At 46.0% G+C, this 19,640-nt stretch overlaps 1 protein-coding gene across 1 annotated transcript in view; it reads left to right on the forward strand.

The window, feature by feature from the left end:
* Positions 1 to 18,541, forward strand: part of FAXDC2 (fatty acid hydroxylase domain containing 2) — a 26,381-nt gene extending 7,840 nt beyond the window's left edge. Inside the window, exons 5-11 of the mRNA XM_018051641.1 lie at positions 5,705 to 5,796; positions 5,928 to 6,031; positions 10,909 to 11,027; positions 16,073 to 16,276; positions 16,777 to 17,051; positions 17,399 to 17,644; positions 18,385 to 18,541. Of these exons, the coding sequence (XP_017907130.1) occupies positions 5,705 to 5,796; positions 5,928 to 6,031; positions 10,909 to 11,027; positions 16,073 to 16,276; positions 16,777 to 17,051; positions 17,399 to 17,644; positions 18,385 to 18,541 (1,197 nt within the window). The remainder of the gene's footprint in view (positions 1 to 5,704; positions 5,797 to 5,927; positions 6,032 to 10,908; positions 11,028 to 16,072; positions 16,277 to 16,776; positions 17,052 to 17,398; positions 17,645 to 18,384) is intronic.

Raw genomic sequence — 19,640 nt, forward strand, 5'->3', positions numbered from 1 at the left:
TTCACATAAAATACTCTTGAGAGTCCCTTGGACTGCAAGAGATCCAGCCAGTCCATCCTAAGGGAGATCAGTCCTGAGTGTTTGTTGGAAGGACTGATGTTGAAGCTGAAACTCCAATACTTTGGCCACCTCATGCGAAGAGCTGACTCACCTGAAAAGATCCTGATGCTGCAAGGGATTGAAGACAGGAGGAGAAGGGGACGACAGAGGGTGAGATGGTGGTATGGCATCACCGACTCGATGGACATGAGTTTGGGTGAACTCTGGGAGTTGGTGATGGACAGGGAGGCCTGGTGTGCTGCGGTCCATGGGGTCACAAAGAGTTGGACACGACTGAGCGACTGAACTGAACTGAACTGATCTTTTACCTGTCAAATGGGAAACTTCATCAACCATGTAGAATATCCAGGAACCTAGAATCTGAAAGAACCAGGCTGCAGACAAAACTGCCTACTTCTCCCACCTTCATCCCATCCCCCTGCCCTGTCTTCAGAGTTTCAAGGCTCTGAACATCCACTATAGCTTCACTCTGTCATTTATCTAAATTCGGGATTCTACGATAAAAACTGGCCTAGTCAGAATCACCTACTTTCAAAAGAACCACACTAAAAAGCATGTAATTTGGATAATCTTATAATACCTATTGAAATCCCTTTAAGGGAAAGTCAATTCATTGCCATAAAGTATTAGAATACTTACTTTTAGTGCATATAGTTTCTTTCTCTGAATGCAGTCCCATCATAAATGCCATTTCCTATCCTCCCCCTACATATTTTCTCACTTGGAAAATCAAAGTTATATAGTATTATGTTATTAAATAGAGCCAAGAAGCATGTCTTATTCATCTTTGTATCCTCTGTGGCTAGCATTGTATCTAGAACACAATAAATATTTCTCAAAATAATGATTAATATAGAAAAACCATGCCCTATTTTACTTTCAGTATTAAAAAAGAAAGCACGCACACACAAGATCTAATCCATTATTTACAGCTAATAGAGGCTGATCTTATTCCTTTTTGTCCCTGTACCACCTGAATGACACCCTGCATTCACCGACTTCAGCACATGCTATACATTGTGCAGACTCAGTCAGTATAATAAGCACTGAATTCAAGTTCTGCCACTAAATAACTGTAATCTGAAGCTGAATAATGAAAAATTTTATGCTTCCACTTCTTCAAATGGAAAATGGGGGCAACAGAATAGATGAGATTGGGACTTTCATGGTGGTCCAATGGTTAAGACTCCAATGCTTACAATGCAGGAGGCCTGGGTTCCATCCTTCGTCAGGGAATAGAGCCTGCATGTCACAACTAAAGATCCTGCATGCCGCAAAGAAGAGCCCGTACAGCCAAATTAAAAAAAGAAGAAAAAAAGAATAGTTGAACTAAAGACAATGGTCGTTCTTAAATGGGAGACCTCAAAAAGTAGAGAAATAGACAAGAAGCACGATAAAAATGTAATGATTATAGTACCTTCGGTTCAGTTCAGTCACTCAGTTGTGTCTGACTCTTTGTGACCCCACAGACTGCAGCATACCAGGCTTCCCTGTCCATCACCAAATCCCGGAGCTTGCTCAAACTCATGTCCATCAAGTCGATGATGCCATCCAACCATCTCATCCTCTGTCATCCCCGTCTCCTCCTGCCTTCAGTCTTTCCCTTCAACCTTTCAATCAGGGTCTTTTCTAATGAGCCAGTTCTTTGCATCAGGTGCCCAAAGTATTGGAGCTGCTTCTTCAGCATCAGTCTTTCCAATGAATATTTAGGGTTGATTTCCTTTAGGATTGACTGGTTTGATCTCCTTGCAGCCCAAGGGACTCTCAAGAGTCTTCTAAAACACCACAGCTCAAAAGCATCAGTTTTTCTGCACTTAGTTTTTTTTCTGGTCCAACTCTCACATGCATACACAACTACTGGAAAAACCATAGCTTTGACTACACAGACCCTTGTTGGCAAAGTAATGTCTCCACTTTTTAATATGCTGTCCAGGCTTGTCATAGCTTTTCCTCAATGGAGCAAGCATCTTTTAATTTCAAGGCTGTAGTCACCATCTGCAGGGATTTTGGAGCCCAGAAAAATAAAGTCTGACACTGTTTCCATTGTTTCCCCATCTATTTGCCATGAAGTGATGGGACCAAATGCCATGATCTCCGTTTTTCGAATGTTGAGCTTTAAGCCAACTTTTTCACTCTCCTCTTTCACTTTCATCAAGAGGCTCATTAGTTCTTCTTCACTTTCTGCCATAAGGGTGGTGTCATCTGCTTATCTGAGGTTATTAATATTTCTCCCGGCAATCTTTATTCCAGCTTGTGCTTCTTCCAGCCCAACGTTTCTCATGATGTACTCTGCATAGAAGTTAAATAAGCAGCGTGACAATATGCAGCCTTGACGTACTCCTTTCCCAATTTGGAAGCTGTCTGTTGTTCCATGTCCAGTTCTAACTGTTGCATCTAGACCTGCATACAGATTTCTCAGGCGACAGTTAATGTGGTCTGGCATTCCCATCTCTTTAAGAATTTTCCACAGTTGTTGTGATCCACATAGTCAAAGGCTTTAGCATAGTCAATGAGACAGAAGTAGGTGCTTTTCTAGAATTCTCTTGCTTTTCCTATGATCCAACAGATGTTTGGCAATTTGATCTCTGATTCCTTTGCCTTTTCTAAATCCAGCTTGAACGTATGGAAGTTCTCGGTTCACATACTGTTGAAGCCTAACTTGGAGTATTCTGAGCATTACTTTGCTAGCATGTGAGATGAGTGCAATTGTGAGGTAGTTTGAGCATTCTTTGGCACTGCCTTTCTTTGGGATTAGAATGAAAACTGATCTTTTTCAGTCCTGTGGCCACTGCTGATTTTCCAAACTTGCTGGCATATTGAGTGTAGCACTTTAACAGCAGCATCTTTTAGGATTTGAAACAGTTCACTAACTTTGTTCGTAGTGATGCTTCCTAAGGCCCAACTTACTTTGCACTTAAGGATCTCCATGTAAATTTTAGAATCAGTTTGTCTCATTCCAGGGGAGATTTGGGGTGTGTGTGTGTGTGTGTGTGTGTGTGTGTGCGTGTGCGTGTGTGTGTGTGTTGTAACTCTTGGGTGATTCTAATGAGTAGCCAGCATAAAAAAATCACTGCTGGCCATTCACTTTGACATTCTCTATTACTTACTTAGCTGGTTGCATGTGAAAATGACTCCTAGGCTCACCTGCACTTTCTTATTCCAGATGAAAGGAGAAGCTGGACATATGCTACACAATGAGAATCCAAACCAGGTAAATATGAGTACCCTACCCACCAAACTGAGCTTCCCTGAATGTTCAGATGGTAAAGAATCTGCCTGCAATGCAAGAGACACAGGTTCAATCCCTGGATCAGGTAGATCCCTTGGAGATGGGAATGGCTACCTACTCCAGTATTCTTGCCTGGAGAAATCCATGGACAGAGGAGCCCAGCAGGCTACAGTCCATGGGTTGCAAAGAGTCAGACACAACTAAGCGACTTCACTTCACTTTAACCCATCAAAATGGTGAGCATGCAGCCAGCACTCCCTTGCTTGCAGCGTGACTGACAGGGTGCTGGGATCGCTGACATGTTAGTGAAGTGCTCCCCTCAGTAGCTGAGCAGAATCAATGGAGTCCAAGCTGCCTCCTTATCACTCAAGCCCCTTTGCCTGCATGTAGGGCACTGAAGAGCCCCACAGCTGTCCCACCAAGGTCTCCTGGCCCTTAGAATGCCCAGGCTCAGGCTTTTGGAACCACCCCCTTCTACATCTGCTCTGGGGATGAGGGAGGTCCACTCTGGTCTGGGGCGGGGGTGGGGAACAAGCTGCGGCAGATCCCAATAACGTCTGGTCTATATGCACCTGCCCTTCACAGAGACCTTTGTTTGTATATGTTCCTGGCACTTTGGGCTACAGGAGACAAGAAAACATCATGATCCATGAAAACACATCGCGTCTTACACATGAAAACGAGGTTTTAAATTTGACTAAACTCAAAGGGAAGATTCTTAGGCCATCTGGAAAAGCTCATGAAAACGGTCCTTTGAATCCTAAAAATGGAGTAACTGCAAAAGCCCAAGATGAACTGACTGGCAAGTTTGGGGGGACCTTTAAACAGCCTACGTAAAAGAACAAGTTTCTGTGGTCCTGGTGATCCAACCCATAATGGCAGAGACAGAAAAAGAGAGAGATCAAGAAAGAAAGAAGAAAAGGAGGTCATTTTTCATAACTCAGGACCCCAAAGAGTAGTAGGCATTGAAAAACATTTCACTGGCCCTAGAAAATGACTTACAAACTTCTTCTGATTGAAAATATAAAGGGGTAATCAGAGAAGAGTCAGTGCAGATTCAGGTTGCTCTGAATGCGTCCATCAAAACAGTCTACTACGGGACTTCCCTGGTGGTCCAGGTGGCCAAGACTCCACACTTGCCATGCAGGGGGCCCAGGTTCCTTCCCTGGTCAGAGAAATAGATCCCACGTGTTGCAACTAAGAGGTCACATGCCACAACTAAGAGGTCACATGCCACAACTAAGAGGTCACATGCCACAACTAAGGGTTCACATGCCACAACGGAAACATCCTGCATTCCACAATGCAGCCAAATATTTTTTTAAAGTATTAAAAAAAAAAAAAAACCACTCCTCCAAATCTCCAAAGTCTGGGTTAAAACATGGCATCCTATTAGATCAGCTTCCTGGACAAGGGTGTGTGTGGTCGGGTTCACTAACTGCACACACCTGTAGGGACCACCACCTCTTGTTCTCTCCATTGAAGGAACATGAGCAGACTCCATCCAGGCTTATAAACATAAACTGTAATGGACATTGGTCATCCCTGTGCAAGGTGCTATGGAAATTGGTGACACACCAGGGATTTCCTTCTACAAGACTGGACCTTCCTGTTTTACCATCAGGGTTGCTATCTTTGATGTTTTAGGCTTCTGGAGAACATGTCAGGACCACCCAGTGATGGCCAGTGCCTATTCTTTGCCCAGAGAGCCTCTCATCAGCATTAGACATAAGCTGGCAGCCCAGGCTTATGTCTATGGGAGGCAGAGGACTTATCACAAGTCAGAAAATGTGTTTGTTTACTCTTTTCTTCAAGGACAAAAGAGTGATGGGCACTGGAAAGCAGGCCTGGTTGGGGAACACAGTCAAGTCCCCATGGCCTCACTGAAGATCCTGCAGATCCCTCTGTGACGGCCGTCCCAGCCTTGCTGCCCACTGAATTTCAACGGGGAGCTTTAAAAACAGGGCAGCCCATGCTCCACCCCAGAGACTCTTATGTAACTGAGCTGGGAAGAAGCCTGCATATTGGGATTTTTTAAAAGCTCCCAAGTGATAGCCGTGTATAGAAAATCTGCATCTCTGTTCAACACGAGGACTGGTCATGAAATCCCATGGCTCTTGGAAGACTCATATGTCATTATCTAGGTGACAAAACTGCCTGCTAGATTCTCTGAGGCAGGTGTGCGCTCTTCCTTCCCTCCACCCTTAAGCTCTAACTTTCATGCTCACCTCCGCACAAGCTTGAGAGCTCTTGACAAGGAAGAGCCTCCTATGGAAGCTCAGAAAGGTCAGCAGATGTGCCATGCTGGCATGACTAAGAACCCGATGGCCCATCACTCCTGCGAGGCTTCAGCAGGGAGCTGCCTGAGAAGGCACTAGTCTGGTTGGGGCCTGGCATTTTCTGGTCCTCCCCTAGAAGGGGCACAGCTGGGGCTCCATGAGGAGGATGGCTTTCATCCTGGGCTCCAGCCTTCTCTTGCTGATGATCCACTGGAACTGTGTCATAGGGTGAGTCTGCTCGGCTGGCTCTAATTCAGGATCTGCGGGCCTTGCGGTGGAGATCTGCGGGCAGAGCATGGATTCAGGAGCTGTCCACCTACCAGTCTTCACTCAGAAACATGAATGAGTTTTCTTTCAAGGCATTTTCAGAGATTTTGGGGTGCTTCCAGCTACTTTTGGCAAGCCCAGTGGGAGAGGTTGCTGTCTACATTTGAAGGGAAGGAGTGGCTCCTCTACGTTCTAGGTAAGATTCCCAGACACCAGCCCTTAGGGTGGGTACGGGTTATAGCTTAATTCTGTTTGTTTTGTTCTCTACTCTGAGACTTCTCAGTTTATTACTCTAAGGAAAGAGGACCTAAAGACAGTGGTAATCCCAAAGAGTACTACATTTGTGGGCAATCTTGAATGGATGTTTAAGGAACTTGAGAAAAAGAACTTGACACATCCCCCTAGCTATGTCAAACAGAGAGGAAAAAGAAATAAAAGGAATAAAAAATAATTGAAAAAGAAATAAAAGGAATAAAAAATAATTGAAAAAGAAATAAAACGAATCCAGATTGGAAAAGAAGTAAAACTCTCATTGTTTGCAAATGACATGATACTATACACAGAAAACTAAAGATTCTATCAGAAAATTACTATACACAGAAAACCCTAAAGATTCTATCAGAAAATGACTAGAGCTAATCAGTGAATTTAGCAAAGTTGCAGGATATAAAAATCAATACACAGAAATCTCTTGCATATCTATATACTAACAATGAAAAATCAGAAAGAGAAATTAAGGAATCAATCCCATTCACACTGCAACAAAAAGAATAAAAAATACCTAGGAATCAACCTACCTAAGTCGTTCAGCCGTGTCTGACTCCTTGTGATCTCATGGACTGTAGCCTGCCAGGCTCCTCTGTCCATGGAGTTCTCCAGGCATTACTGGAGTGGGTTGCCATTCCCTTCTCCAGGGGATCTTCCAACCCCAAGGACTGAATCCAGGTCTCCTGCTTTGCAGGCAGATTCTTTACCTTCTGAGCCACCAGGGAAGCCCCACCAAAGAAGACAAAAGAGCTGTATTCAGAAAACTTTAAGACACGGATGAAAGAAACCAAAGACAACATAAACATATGGAGAGATATTCCATGTTTCTGGGTAGGAAGAATCAATATTGTGAAAATGACTATACTACCAAATGTAATTTACAGATTCTATGTGATCCCTATCAAATTACCAATGGCATTTTTCACAGAACTAGAATTAAAAAATCTCACAATTCATATGGAAACATAAAAGACCCTGAATAGCCAAAGCAATTTTGAGAAAGAAGGCTGGAGCTGGTGGAATCAACCTTCCTGACTTCAGACTATAGTATGAAACTAGTCATCGAGATAGTATGGTACTGACAAAAACAGAAATATAGACCAATGGAACAGGGTATAAATAAATATGCCCATGAAATAAATATACCCAGAAATAAACCCATGCACCTACAGGTAGCTTATTTTTGACAAAGGAAGCAAAAATATACAATGGGGCAAAGATAGTCTCTTCAATAAGTGCTGCTGGAAAAACTGGACAGCTAGCTATGTGTAAAAGGATGACCCCATACACAAAGATAAACTAAAAACGGATTAAAGACCTAAATGTAAGACCAGAAACTATAAAACTCTTAGAGGAAAACATAGGCAGAACACCCTATGACATAAATCATAGCAAAATCCTCTATTACCCACCTCCTAGAGTAATGGAAATAAAAACAGAAATAAACAAATGGAACCTAATTAATTTAAAAGCTTTTGCATAACACAGGAAACTATAAACAAGGTGAAAAGACAACCCTCAGAATGGGAGAAAATAATAGTAAATGAAACAACTGACAAAAGATTAATTTCCAAAATATACAGGCAGCTCATACAAGTCAATACCAGAAAGACAAACAACCCAATCAAAAAGTGGCCAATAGACCTAAACAGACATTTCTCCAAAGAAGACATGCAGATAGCTAATAAATACATGAAAGATGCTCAACATGGCTTATTATTAGGGAAATGCAAATCAAAACTACAATGAGATATCACCTCACACTGGTCAGAATGACCATCATTATCCAAAAAAAAGATGATCAAAATTCAATAAAGAGGGAAGATGAATGAAAATACAAAAAATAAAAAATTATGGACCTTAAAAAAATCTATAAATAATAAATGCTGGAGAAGGTGTAGAGAAAAGGGAATCCTCTTGTACTGTTGGTGGAAATGTACATTGATACAGCCACTATGGAAAACAGTATGAAGATTCCTTAAAACATTAGGAATAAAACCACCCATATGACCCAGCAATCCCACTACTAGGCATATACCCTGAGGAGACCAAAACTTAAAAGACACATGTACTCCAATGTTCATTGCACCACTGTTTACAATACCTATGACATGGAAGCAATCTAGAGGTCCACTGACAGATGAATGGATAAGGAAGATGTGGTAATTATATACAATGGAATAGTACTCGGCCATAATAAGGAACATATTTGAGTCAGTTCTAGTGAAGTGGATTATCCTAGAGCCTATTATACAGAGTAAAGTAAGTCAGAAAGAGGAAAATAAATATTGTATACTAATGTATACATATGGGATCCAGAAAGATGGTACTGATGAAATAAATTATTTGCAGGGTAGTAGAGGACACAAAGACAGAGAGAACAGACTTATGCACACAGAAGTGGGCAGCAACGAGAGGGTAGGATGTATGGAGTGAGTACATGTAAACACACATTACCATTTATAAAATAGATACCAATGGGAATTTGCTGTATTACTCAGGGAACTCAAACCAGAACTCTGTAACTTCCAAGAGGTGCGGGATGGAGAGGGAGCTGGGAGGGAGGGTCAAGAAGGAAGGAACGCAGGTAAACCTCTGACTGATTCATGTTGATGTTTGGCAGAAAGCAACACAATACTGTAAAGCAATTATCCTTCAATTTAAAATGAATTAAAAAAAAAAGATCTTGAGACATTTCCTACATACACAAAAATAGAAAAATTTAAAAAGTTTATATATAAACGAAAGCATGTGAGAGCAGTACTCCAGCTTCCAGACATCAGGCTCACAAGCACGGAGGGCTGCTGCATCTCATGTGAGGCTGTGTCCTTGGAGCTGATGCACCCCAGCTCTTGGGACCTGACAGCATGTGTTCAATCAGCAAATATTTACTGATAGTGCCACTTGCTCTAAAGAGTACTAAGGAAACAGAGTAGAAGAAAAAGCTATTTTAAGCTAGATATCTATAACAGCATTATCTACAATAGTGACTGTCCTCAATTATACATGCATTCACTCAAATAGTACTTATTAAGCGACTTTGTGCCAAACTCATAAGTAGGATATAGGGAAATTTAAGATAAAGTATTAACATACTCTAGCTACCCCGTTCAAATTATGTCACAGTCTGACTGGAAGAAAATGACTACAAAACAAACCTCAACCAAAACTATGTCACAGCCTAGAAGGGGAGATAAAAATGTGCCAGTGTCACAAAGCAAACGTAGAGAGAAATAAATTGTCTCATGTTCCTGATGACTGTTTTCTTCAGAAAGAAAACTCTGAAAATGGGCTAAATATTAAACATGACGGGTTAATGGAATCTTAAGGACTCACTGAAAAACACAATGCAAATTACAAATGTACATGGGGAGAGTGGTGGGAAAACATTTTATGTCTCTGTTACAATGATGGGGAAACTACCTATCCTGTGATAGGCAGTGATTAGCAAATACAAGAGAGGAAAAATATTGGCAATTTGACAAGTTAGGGCTGAAAAAACATGCTCAAGACACCTCTTGTGATTTTCACTCTGTATTCCTCAAGGAGCCCTTGGATGAACAGGGAGGCAGGCACCTCGATGGATGGCCCACTAGGCCTAAGGGCCAAACTGCCCTGAGGACCTTTATGCCAGTCACATTTCCCCACTGTGTTGGCCAAATACTTTCCAGGTATTGGCTGGCACAAGCCATGGTGCTCAGCTGATGGAGCCAGAGGGCTACTAGAGGAGGATGGAAGGCAGAGAGAGAGAACGGAGGAAAACACCCTTGCTCCTCAGGATGCTGAAAGCAGAGGAGGCAGCAAGTCAAGGGAAAATACAGTGAACAGCACAAGAGTTAGGTAACACTGTGATGTCACCTGGTTACGGCCACTTGCGGTGGACAAAGTGCTTATTTGTTCACCGGAGGAGATCAGAGATATTTGGAGTGACTTCATGGAAAAGGGGGATCCAGACCAAGAGCCCTATCTAAATTTGTGTTGATCGGCATTTTCTAAAACATCCTGTAGGACAACAGCATTTCTGTAGGAGGTTAATGGGGCTGGGAGGAGACCACACAAGGTATCATCCAAATGGGTCACATGTGAGAGTAAAGGAGGGGTTGTTAAGAATGATGCTGGAATCATAGATGTAAATTGAAACTGTCCTGGGCAGACAGGGACGTATGGCCATCCTCTTCTGAGCTATCTGAGAAAACCGTACTGGAAACAGAAAAGCCTGGGAAAGGCTGAGTTTAACAAAGTCAAGCAGGAAATATCAGAGCTGTTACCATACTGGTCTGGACCCTGACTCTCTAAGAGGGCAGGGTGTGAAGATTGTTTAACCAGGGAGCCCCTCAGAGGTGGGTTTTCCACTTTGGAAAATGCCCACTGGACACCTGAGCTCCCTCTGCTCATGGCCTCATAGGCTCATGAGGACTGGGTGACCCGAGTGCCCGTCATGAGCTGAACTGGTCTCCCCCTGCTTCTCCCTTCCTCGGCTATTCTTTGGGCTCAGTGGGCAGAGACCCAAAAGTCATTTCTACGTGGAGTGCATCACACATCTTATAATGTTTTGTTGTTCTGTCTCAAACCACCTAGAAGTCTATTGCCCCCGTACTACAGCTAAGAAAAGAGATAGAGACACTCCTTAAGTGACCCATGGCAGCTTTCAGAGCGGGCTTGTCACCTGAAGACTAAAAGCAGGGCCCCGGCCCTGGGCCTGCGCACAGTGCAACCTCAGTCACCACCGAGCGTGTGTTCAGGGAATACTTACCCTGCCAGCTCCGGAAGTTGCCCTGATGTTTTCCTTCTGCTTTCTAACTTTAGGTGTCACCCAAGTGCCTCTTCTGGTCTACTGGCCCTTCAGTGGACTTCTCCTGGTGGTGGAGACTGGAAAGCCTAACTTCATCTCCCGCTACCGAATTCAGGTTGACAACAATGGCTGTGTAAGTGTTGCTGCTGCAGCTTCTGCAGGCTGGAGCACAGAGAGCAGCGGCTGAAGCTGCGACCTCCACACTCTGCTAGCCAGCCCCAGACAGAGCATGGCCAGTGCGAGCCCAGTGTTTCTGCAAAAGGCTCCCCCAGATTAGAAGCTTAGAGAGAGTACATAATATGTCTCAAATCTCAGAGCCAGCCAGTCAAGACTCATGTCTGGTCTCCTGACCCCTAGACTTGGCTCTCCACCTGCCTGTTCTGGCCCTTGACACCTGGGTCAGCATTTTAGGAACAGAAATGACTGTCTCAGTCCAGCACTGACCAAGCCCCAGAGAAGTCAGGCAGGTCTCCCCTTACCCACGGGAGCAGGGACAGCAATGGCAGACGCTGACAGGTATCAGTTGGCCTTGTTTGGGAAGGACACAGCTGCTGAAACAATGGATAACCCCACCATCATGAATTCTGTCTGTGTGCTTGGTGGTTGTTTTTTAAGCAGGGACTCCTTCCTGATTATTTCATTCAACCAATTGAATAGAGCTGCCAGATTTTATAAAACCAGTCCACGCTCTGCTTACCCTCCCTCTCTTCTGGACAGGATAGCTAGTTCATGCTTCTCCTCCCTCTTCAAATCCTCAACACATCCTCCTAGATTATGGCTTTGCCTTCAAGTAGAAGAGACCCTTCACAGCCTCGCACCACTGCAGCCTGCGGGGAGCAACTGCACGCATGCTCTCCCTGCCCACCTGGGGCAGCATGTGATCTCCCCTTGTTCCTCCTCCAGCTGTTCCTCTACCATCTGTATACTGCAGCCACCACCTCTTGTTTACTCCAGCAATTATTCCTTCTCTTTCTTGCATTCTTTTCATTTTTCCTCTCTTGCTCTCTTCGGTTCAGTTCAGTTCAGTCGCTCAGTCATGTCCAACTCTTTGCGACCTCATGAGCTGCAGCAGGCCAGGCCTCCCTGTCCAACACCAACTGCCAGAGTTTACACAAACTCATGTCCATTGAGTCGGTGATGCCATCCAACCATCTCATCCTCTCTCATTCCCTTCTTCTCCCGCCCTCAATCTTTCCAAGCATCAGGGTCTTTTCAAGTGAGTCAGCTCTTCGCATCACGTGGCCAAAGTATTTCAGCTTCAGCATCAGTTCCTCCAATGAACACCTAGGACTGATCTCCTTTAGGATGGACTGATTGGATCTCCTTGCAGTCCAAGGGACTCTGAAGAATCTTCTCCAAAACCACAGTTCAAAAGCATCAATTCTTTGGCACTCAGCTTTCTTTATAGTCCAACTCTCACATCCATACATGACTACTGGAAAAACCATAGCCTTGACTAGACGGACCTTAGTTGGCAAAGTAATGTCTCTGCTTTTGAATATGCTGTCTAGGTGGGTTATAACTTTCCAAGGAGTAAGCGTCTTTTAATTTCATGGCTGCAATCACCATCTGCAGTGATTTTGGAGCCCAGAAAAATAAAGTCTGACACTGTTTCCCCATCTATTTCCCATGAAGTGATGGGACCAGATGCCATGATCTTCGTTTTCTGAATGTTGAGCTTTAAGCCAACTTTTTCACTCTCCTCTTTCACTTTCATCAAGAGGCTTTTTAGTTCCTCTTCACTTTCTGCCATAAGGGTGGTGTCATCTGCATATCTGAGGTTATTGATAGTTCTCCTGGCAATCTTGATTCCAGCTTGTGCTTCTTCCAGCCCAGCGTTTCTCATGATGTACTCTGCATAGAGGTTAAATAAGCAGGGTGACAATATACAGCCTTGACATACTCCTTTTCCTATTTGGAACCAGTCTGTTGTTCCATGTCCAGTTCTAACTGTTGCTTCTTGACCTGCATACAGGTTTCTCAAGAGGCAGGTCAGGTGGTCTGGTATTCCCATCTCCTTCAGAATTTTCCACAGTTTATTATGATCCACACAGTCAAAAGTTTTGGCATAGTCAATAAAGCAGAAATCGATGTTCTTCTGGAGCTCTCTTGCTTTCCTGATGATCCAGCGGATGTTGGCAATTTGATCTTGGTTCCTCTGCCTTTTCTAAAACCAGCTTGAACATCTGGAAGTTCATGGTTCACGTATTGCTGAAGCCTGGCTTGGAGAATTTTGACCATTACTTCATTAGCGCGCGCTCTCTTACTCTCTGCTTTATCACAAACCTGCTATAATTTATCCCAGCTTAAAAACGAAACCAAACTCAAATCTGTTACCTCCCTCTCCCATACGCACTCCCACTCCCACTGTTTTTGGTCCCCTTTGCAGAGTTGTCTCTACAGTTTCCAGTTCCTCTCTGTCTACTCTTATTCCCCATCATTTCACACTATGAAGAATGGAAAACACATATACAGAAGGTGAAAAGGTAGTACCCTGATCACTCATTTACCCACCACCTAGATTCACCTAGGACTTCCCTGGTGGCTCAGACGGTTAAGCGTCTGTCTACAATGTGGGAGAGCTGGGTTCGATCCCTGGGTCGGGAAGATCCCCTGGAGAAGGAAATGGCAATCCACTCCAGTACTATTGCCTGGAAAATCCCATGGACAGAGGAGCCTGGTAGGCTACAGCCTATGGGGTCGCAAAGAGTCGGACACGACTGAGCGACTTTACCTTACCTAGATTCACCAGCTTTAAACAGTTCAAAATGTGTGCTTTTGCTATATATAAAAATATAAGTATCTATGCATCTATAATTTTTTGGTTTGTTTGAAACTAAGACATCATAAAACTCTAAATCCTTCCTACCTCGTACAAATAAACACAAAACTATCCTCTCACCTACTCTAGCTAGAAACTTCCTCCCACCAGGCCTTAACCTCCATGGCTCCTTCAGAATGTACAGGTCGCCAATGTCCCCGTCACAGGCTTGTCTCATTAGACCTCACAGGGCTGTTTTCACAGTTGCTCCCTGGCGCCCTGTTGCAGCTTCTACTGGCTCTCAAGGCCCTGCTCTGTCCTCCAGCCTCATAGCTTACCCCTTCCCAGCCTGCTTTCTGGCTCCACCTCAGCCTAATCTCCCCAGCCTCTTAATGTTGACACCCAGGGTTCAGCCTTGGTCTGCTTCTCTGTCCTTGTTTCTTCAGTGTCATGATTTTAAACAGCACCTAAACTCTGACAGCTCACACACATGTAGCTCTCAAACCCAGACTCTCTCCTGATCCAGGATCAAATATCCACCTGCCTCATAGACATCTCCAATCCAACATGATCTATAGACCATTTCTGAACTTCTACTCCCTCCAAAGTCTTTGCTCCCCACAGCCTCCCCCATCTGAGTTGGGCAGCTTCTCACACCCAAAGCCTTGGAGTCACTCTTGAGAATGTTCTTTCCCTCACACTCCATATCCAGCCTATCAGGAAACCTCCGGAATCCAACCACTTCTCACCACCTCCATTGCTACCCCCCTGATCTGCGCCACTGTCCTCTCCTGTGTGTATTTTTGCAATTCTAATTAGCCCCCCCACTTCTGTTCTTGGTCTCCTACCGTCTATTCCCAACACAGCAGCCAGAGTAAGCCTGTACGTGCTGTCACTTCTGGGCTCAGGACCCTGGGATGACATCTACTTCTCTTGGAGTAAAAGTCCAAGTCCTCAGCATGGCTTCAGGGGTCCTTATGCACTGTCTCCTCCCCACCTCTTGACCTCACCTTCCCACTCCTCACCCCACTGCTCACTCCTCTCCAGCCGAAGATGGCAGGAGTGCGACGCCTTAGAGCCTTCTACCAGCTCTTCGCTTTACCCCAACACACTCCCCTTCCATAAATGTTTCCTCGTCATCATTTGTTCAAATCTCACCATCAATAAAGCTTACCCTGATCATTCTATTTAAAATGGTAAGCGTATAAGTTCAGTGAGGGCAGGAATTTGTTTTGTTCCGTTTTCTTCCCGGCACACAACACACTGCCAGGAACACAGAAAGCACTCCATAAATATAATGAATGAGTGATCATACATCACACTCTCCTTCTGGTCAAGGTTGCCAGAAGAGGTGTTTTACTTCCTCTATAGGTGGTTTGAAATGAGGCTGGCCAGACTTGGCTTTGCCATGGGATGAAACTGAAGGTTTAGAGACTGAGTTCTGGTTCCTCAATACACACAGCGCTTGGAGAAGCCAGAGAGCCAGGCCTGAAGTATAAGGACCACTCTGAACCTGGCCTTGCCTTGGGGCAATACACCTCCAGCTTGTGGAAATTTCTCAGGAAGAAATCCTTTCTGACACCCCCAAACCAGTTCATTAGGACCAGCAAGTGACCTGTGGTCATGGGGCTATTCCCTGGAACAAGTTGGTCAAGAGGCCATATAGCAGCTCCCTGGCTCCTTCTTCACTAGGGCCTGATGTAGTGAGACTAGATTGCATGAAGGGAAAGGGGGTGACTTGTCCCCAAGGAAAGGTTGGCTGCAGCATTAAGGCCCAATGGGGTGTGAGCATGTGGGGCCAGGTGAAGTGGGAGAATGCTCAGGCAGGCCCCCATCCTGAGCTGAGGTCACTGAGGGTGAGTACCACCCTGAACAGCAGGAAGACCCACTTACACAAGTTGGTCAAGAGGCCAGATTGCAGCTCTCTGACTCAAATCCGTCTTCGCTTGGGCCTGGTGAGGCGAGGCTAGACCACTTGAGGAGGCACATCACCTCGATCTCTGCACCTGACCCTGGTCAAGCCTCCCTGGATGACCAGGGGCCAAAAGGCTGAAGAAGGAGTCAGGCTGACCGCCTTCTCCACGCTCCCTAAGGTGCCTGTGTGAATACATGGGGTTGGGCCTGGGCGAGAAATGGGGAGGACAGCGGTGGAAGTCGTAGAAGGAGGAAGCAGCAGGCAAGTTCAGACAGACACTCAGGCTGCGGGAGGGGACTTACCAAAAGCAGGGCATGACCAGGTGGCTTCCCCCAAGCTGGTCCACACTCGGGGGCTGCCAGCTCCAGCCGGGCATTACTCCTAGCACCCAGCCCAGAGCGAGGGCCTCCTGAGAAGAGTCCACAGGGGAGCCTGGTTTCCAGAAGACAAAGACCTGCTTATACTCTTGTCCACTTCCTTCCTTCCTTCTTTCCCTTCACAGGTGGATCCCATGAAACCACGCCAGGCTCTCCTCATGATTCTCTTCAATCAATTCGTGATCTCTCTTCCCATGCTGGTCTCACTCTATCCCATCCTCAAGTTGTGGGGACACCCCTGCCATCGAGAGCTCCCCACCTTCCACTGGTTCCTCCTGGAGCTGGTCATCTTCACTCTGACTGAGGAAGTGCTATTCTGCTACTCACACTGGTGAGCGCACTCCTGATCACAGCCAGCACCTCACTCTCCAGGTCCACCTATCACCCAGGAAACAAGGCCTCCTTGGAGTTGTGGGGATGGGACACCACCACCTGGCCTGGAAAGCCTCTTGTTATCTAGGTAACAGGAAGACCACTCTATGCTCCATAGCTGGCAACCCAAGACAACCCAGGAGTGTCTGGAACTCCCATTTATGCCTGTGACAGGGCAGTTTCCCATTCATTCCCCTAAGGAATCCTTTCTGGCCATCATCCACTTTGCAGCTCATACAACTGAGGCAAAGACAAGCTACGTCACCCTCCTCAAATTATGCACCACAAAAACGCAAAGGCAGGTCTGTCTGGGTGCCAATTCAGTGTGTTTTCAACTTTGCTCCTTGTATGTAACCTCAGTTTTTACCTTTGCTTTCTCAAGTTCTGATCAGGGATGGGGAGAGGGAGGCTGGCAAATTATGAACTGGTAACTATCTTTCACCACCACTGGTAACCATCTTTCCTTCACCACCCAAAACTCCATAAGAAAATCCGTAAGAAACACCACGAGTGGACAGTACCCATCACTGCAACCTGTCTATCTGTCCACCCTATTGAACATGTGGTGAGTAGAGCTTGGCTTCCCCAGAGGAGAGGACAGAGGGCCCCAATCCCCTTCCTTAAGCTAAGGTCTCCTGCACAAAATGGGACCACAGTGGGAGTTTCTTTCTTCTGCCCCTTCCACAGCTACCATTTATACTGGCATATCCAAGGAAAAGCCAGATGCCTAATGTGAGTTATCTCATTTAGTCCTCCCAACAAGCATTTAGAAACAACCATTCTGATAATGAGGAAATTGAGGTTCAAATAGTTAATATCTTGTCCTAGATTTCAGGCTGAAAGTTGCTTGAAATTCACCCAGTTGTGTCCAGCTCTTTGGGACCCCATGGATTGTAGCCTGCCAGGCTCCTTTGTCCATGGAATTCCCTTCTCCAGGAGATCTTCCCAACCCAGGAATCAACCCTAGGTCTCCTGCCTTGCAGGCGGATTCTTTTTATGGTCTGAGCCAGCAGGAAACCTGAAAGACTCCAGTAAATTAAGGTCCAGAAATTCATTCATCTTCCCCAGATCTGAGTCAGGAAGTCTTCCTGGTACCACTCTGAGGGAAGGGGCCATCCACCTTGGTTCCCTTCCTCCCCTCAGAGCCCCCTCAGACAGCTCTCTCCTTGCAGATCAACATGCTGCCGGCAAACAGTAATGGGCTCCCACTTGCCCTCCATCACCACGTGGACTTCCTTGGCCCTCATCTTCACCGTGATCTCCCACTGTGGCTACCACCTACCTTTCTTGCCTTCACCTGAATTCCATGACTACCACCATCAAAAGTTAGGCACCCCTCCCCACTTTGGGTCTCTGGACAGTTAACACTCACCTTTATTCCTGGAGCTCCTGACAGCAGACACTGGTGTCTCAGTGTAAATGTGGGTCTAGTGGAGGGAGACGTGTCTGGGGTCAGCACAATAACCACCATCCTGGGACCCAGATCACCTTGCCATTTTGGTTCTGACACTGGATCTTCCTTGCCACTGTTTAAGCTCCATTTACACCTGGACCCTTTGAGTATATAGCATAAGCTATGGGCACTACCAGAAAAATGCATGTATGCACAATACCTGCAGGTAATTCAAGGGGAGCTGTGCGCTTTCTGAAAGCCTCCAGTCTCAGCAGTGTGGTCTAGGACCCTCCTGCATCAGAAATCACCTGAGATGCTTTTTTCAAATGCAGGCTCTGGGGTTCCACTTCAGATACACAGAATCAAAGCCTCTGGGGAAACAGGGCCTGGCAACTGCATTTACTGTGTTCCAGGGGAATCTGATGGATTCCAGAACCTACCTCAACAAGCAGGCTCTGCTGCAGGTTCTGACTTGTGTGCATTAAATCAGAGAGAGAGCTTTTCAAAGGGAAAGCATCAATTTTCACTCTGGAGGGGCCCAGCAATCTGTGCACACCCACTTGGGTGACTCAGAAGCAGGTGGTGGGCATGGTGGGGACAGGAAGGCTCAGGTGGGCACAGGTGAAATGGACATGAGCACACTAGGCTTCAGCACCCTCCTGTCTCCTCCAGGGTTGACCAGTGCTATGCTGCTCTGGGGATGCTGGACTACCACCATGGGACTGACATCGTGTTTAGGCAGACCAAGGCCTACAAGAGACACATGATCCTGCTGGGCTTCACCCCACTCTCTGAGAGCATACCCGATCCTCTGAAGATGACGGACTAACAAACAGCTGTAGTTCCACACTGGTCATCCCCTCAGCAGAGTCCTCTGCTATGCCTGAGGACTCCTACTCACATCTAACAGCTTGCTCCTTCAGCCACACACTCTGATGACGACCCTACGAGGGCAGGGAAGATCAGCTTCCTGGAAAAGCAGAGCCACAGAGACTAGGGCTCCCCCAACTGCTCCTGTTATCCACAATGGGTCCAAGCATTCACAGAAAGAAGGAAAAAATACATCTTCCCGGAATGCAGGCCAGGCAGAGGGAAGAAGCTACTGGAGAGGGTTCCTGGGGAGCCCACTGGTCCTCTCCAATGGAAGGGGACAGGCACCCCAAATGATCCCTTGGTGGCCCTGGCAGGACACAGAATGACAAGGTGGCAGGGAGCTGCATGCCTGCAGCCATCCTTGCTCCTGGCACCAGGGGATGAGGGAACCAGATGCTGCTTTGTCCCTTCCTGTCCCCTAAAGCCTCTCTCATACCCTACTCAGGACAGGGTTAGGACACCCTGGCCGCAGTTCTGGGATTACACACATACACACACAAATGCCCCATTCAACTTAGCCCACTGCAATTGTACATCAGCCTCCTCTGAAGAGAAAAATAAGTCACAGTAGCTTCTTCCAGGATAACTGAAATATAGAGGCGCAGAGGTTACCCTAACACCTTCAGCCACTCACAGACTCAAAGGGCAAAGCCTGCGGCCCTGCTCAGCTGGGGCCCTTGTCACCACAGAAGGATGGGTCAGAGTGCTGACCTTGGAGGACACCCAACTGAGGTACCCTAGTATCCCCTGTGTAAAGGACCAAAAGGGCTAGCACTCTCTTCCTCCAATAAGGTAGCAAATACACATCTGAACAGTGGATAAAATCCTCATTTCCACCCAAATGATGAACCAGTTGTTTCAGCACCCTTTTCACGGGATAATTTTAGCTGCAATGCCTTTTCTGATGAGACCTGTCTACAACGAAACCACAGAGCTGCCCGGTGGAAGCCACCCCTACCCTGGGTTCCCAGGGCAGTCCCCAACATTGCCCAGAACCCCCTGGCTCCCAAGATAAAGGTGAAGACCACTCCTACTTGAAAGGACACCATTATTAG

Source organism: Capra hircus, chromosome 7 (genome assembly GCF_001704415.2).
Source record: "Capra hircus breed San Clemente chromosome 7, ASM170441v1, whole genome shotgun sequence".
Lineage (NCBI taxonomy): Eukaryota > Metazoa > Chordata > Mammalia > Artiodactyla > Bovidae > Capra > Capra hircus.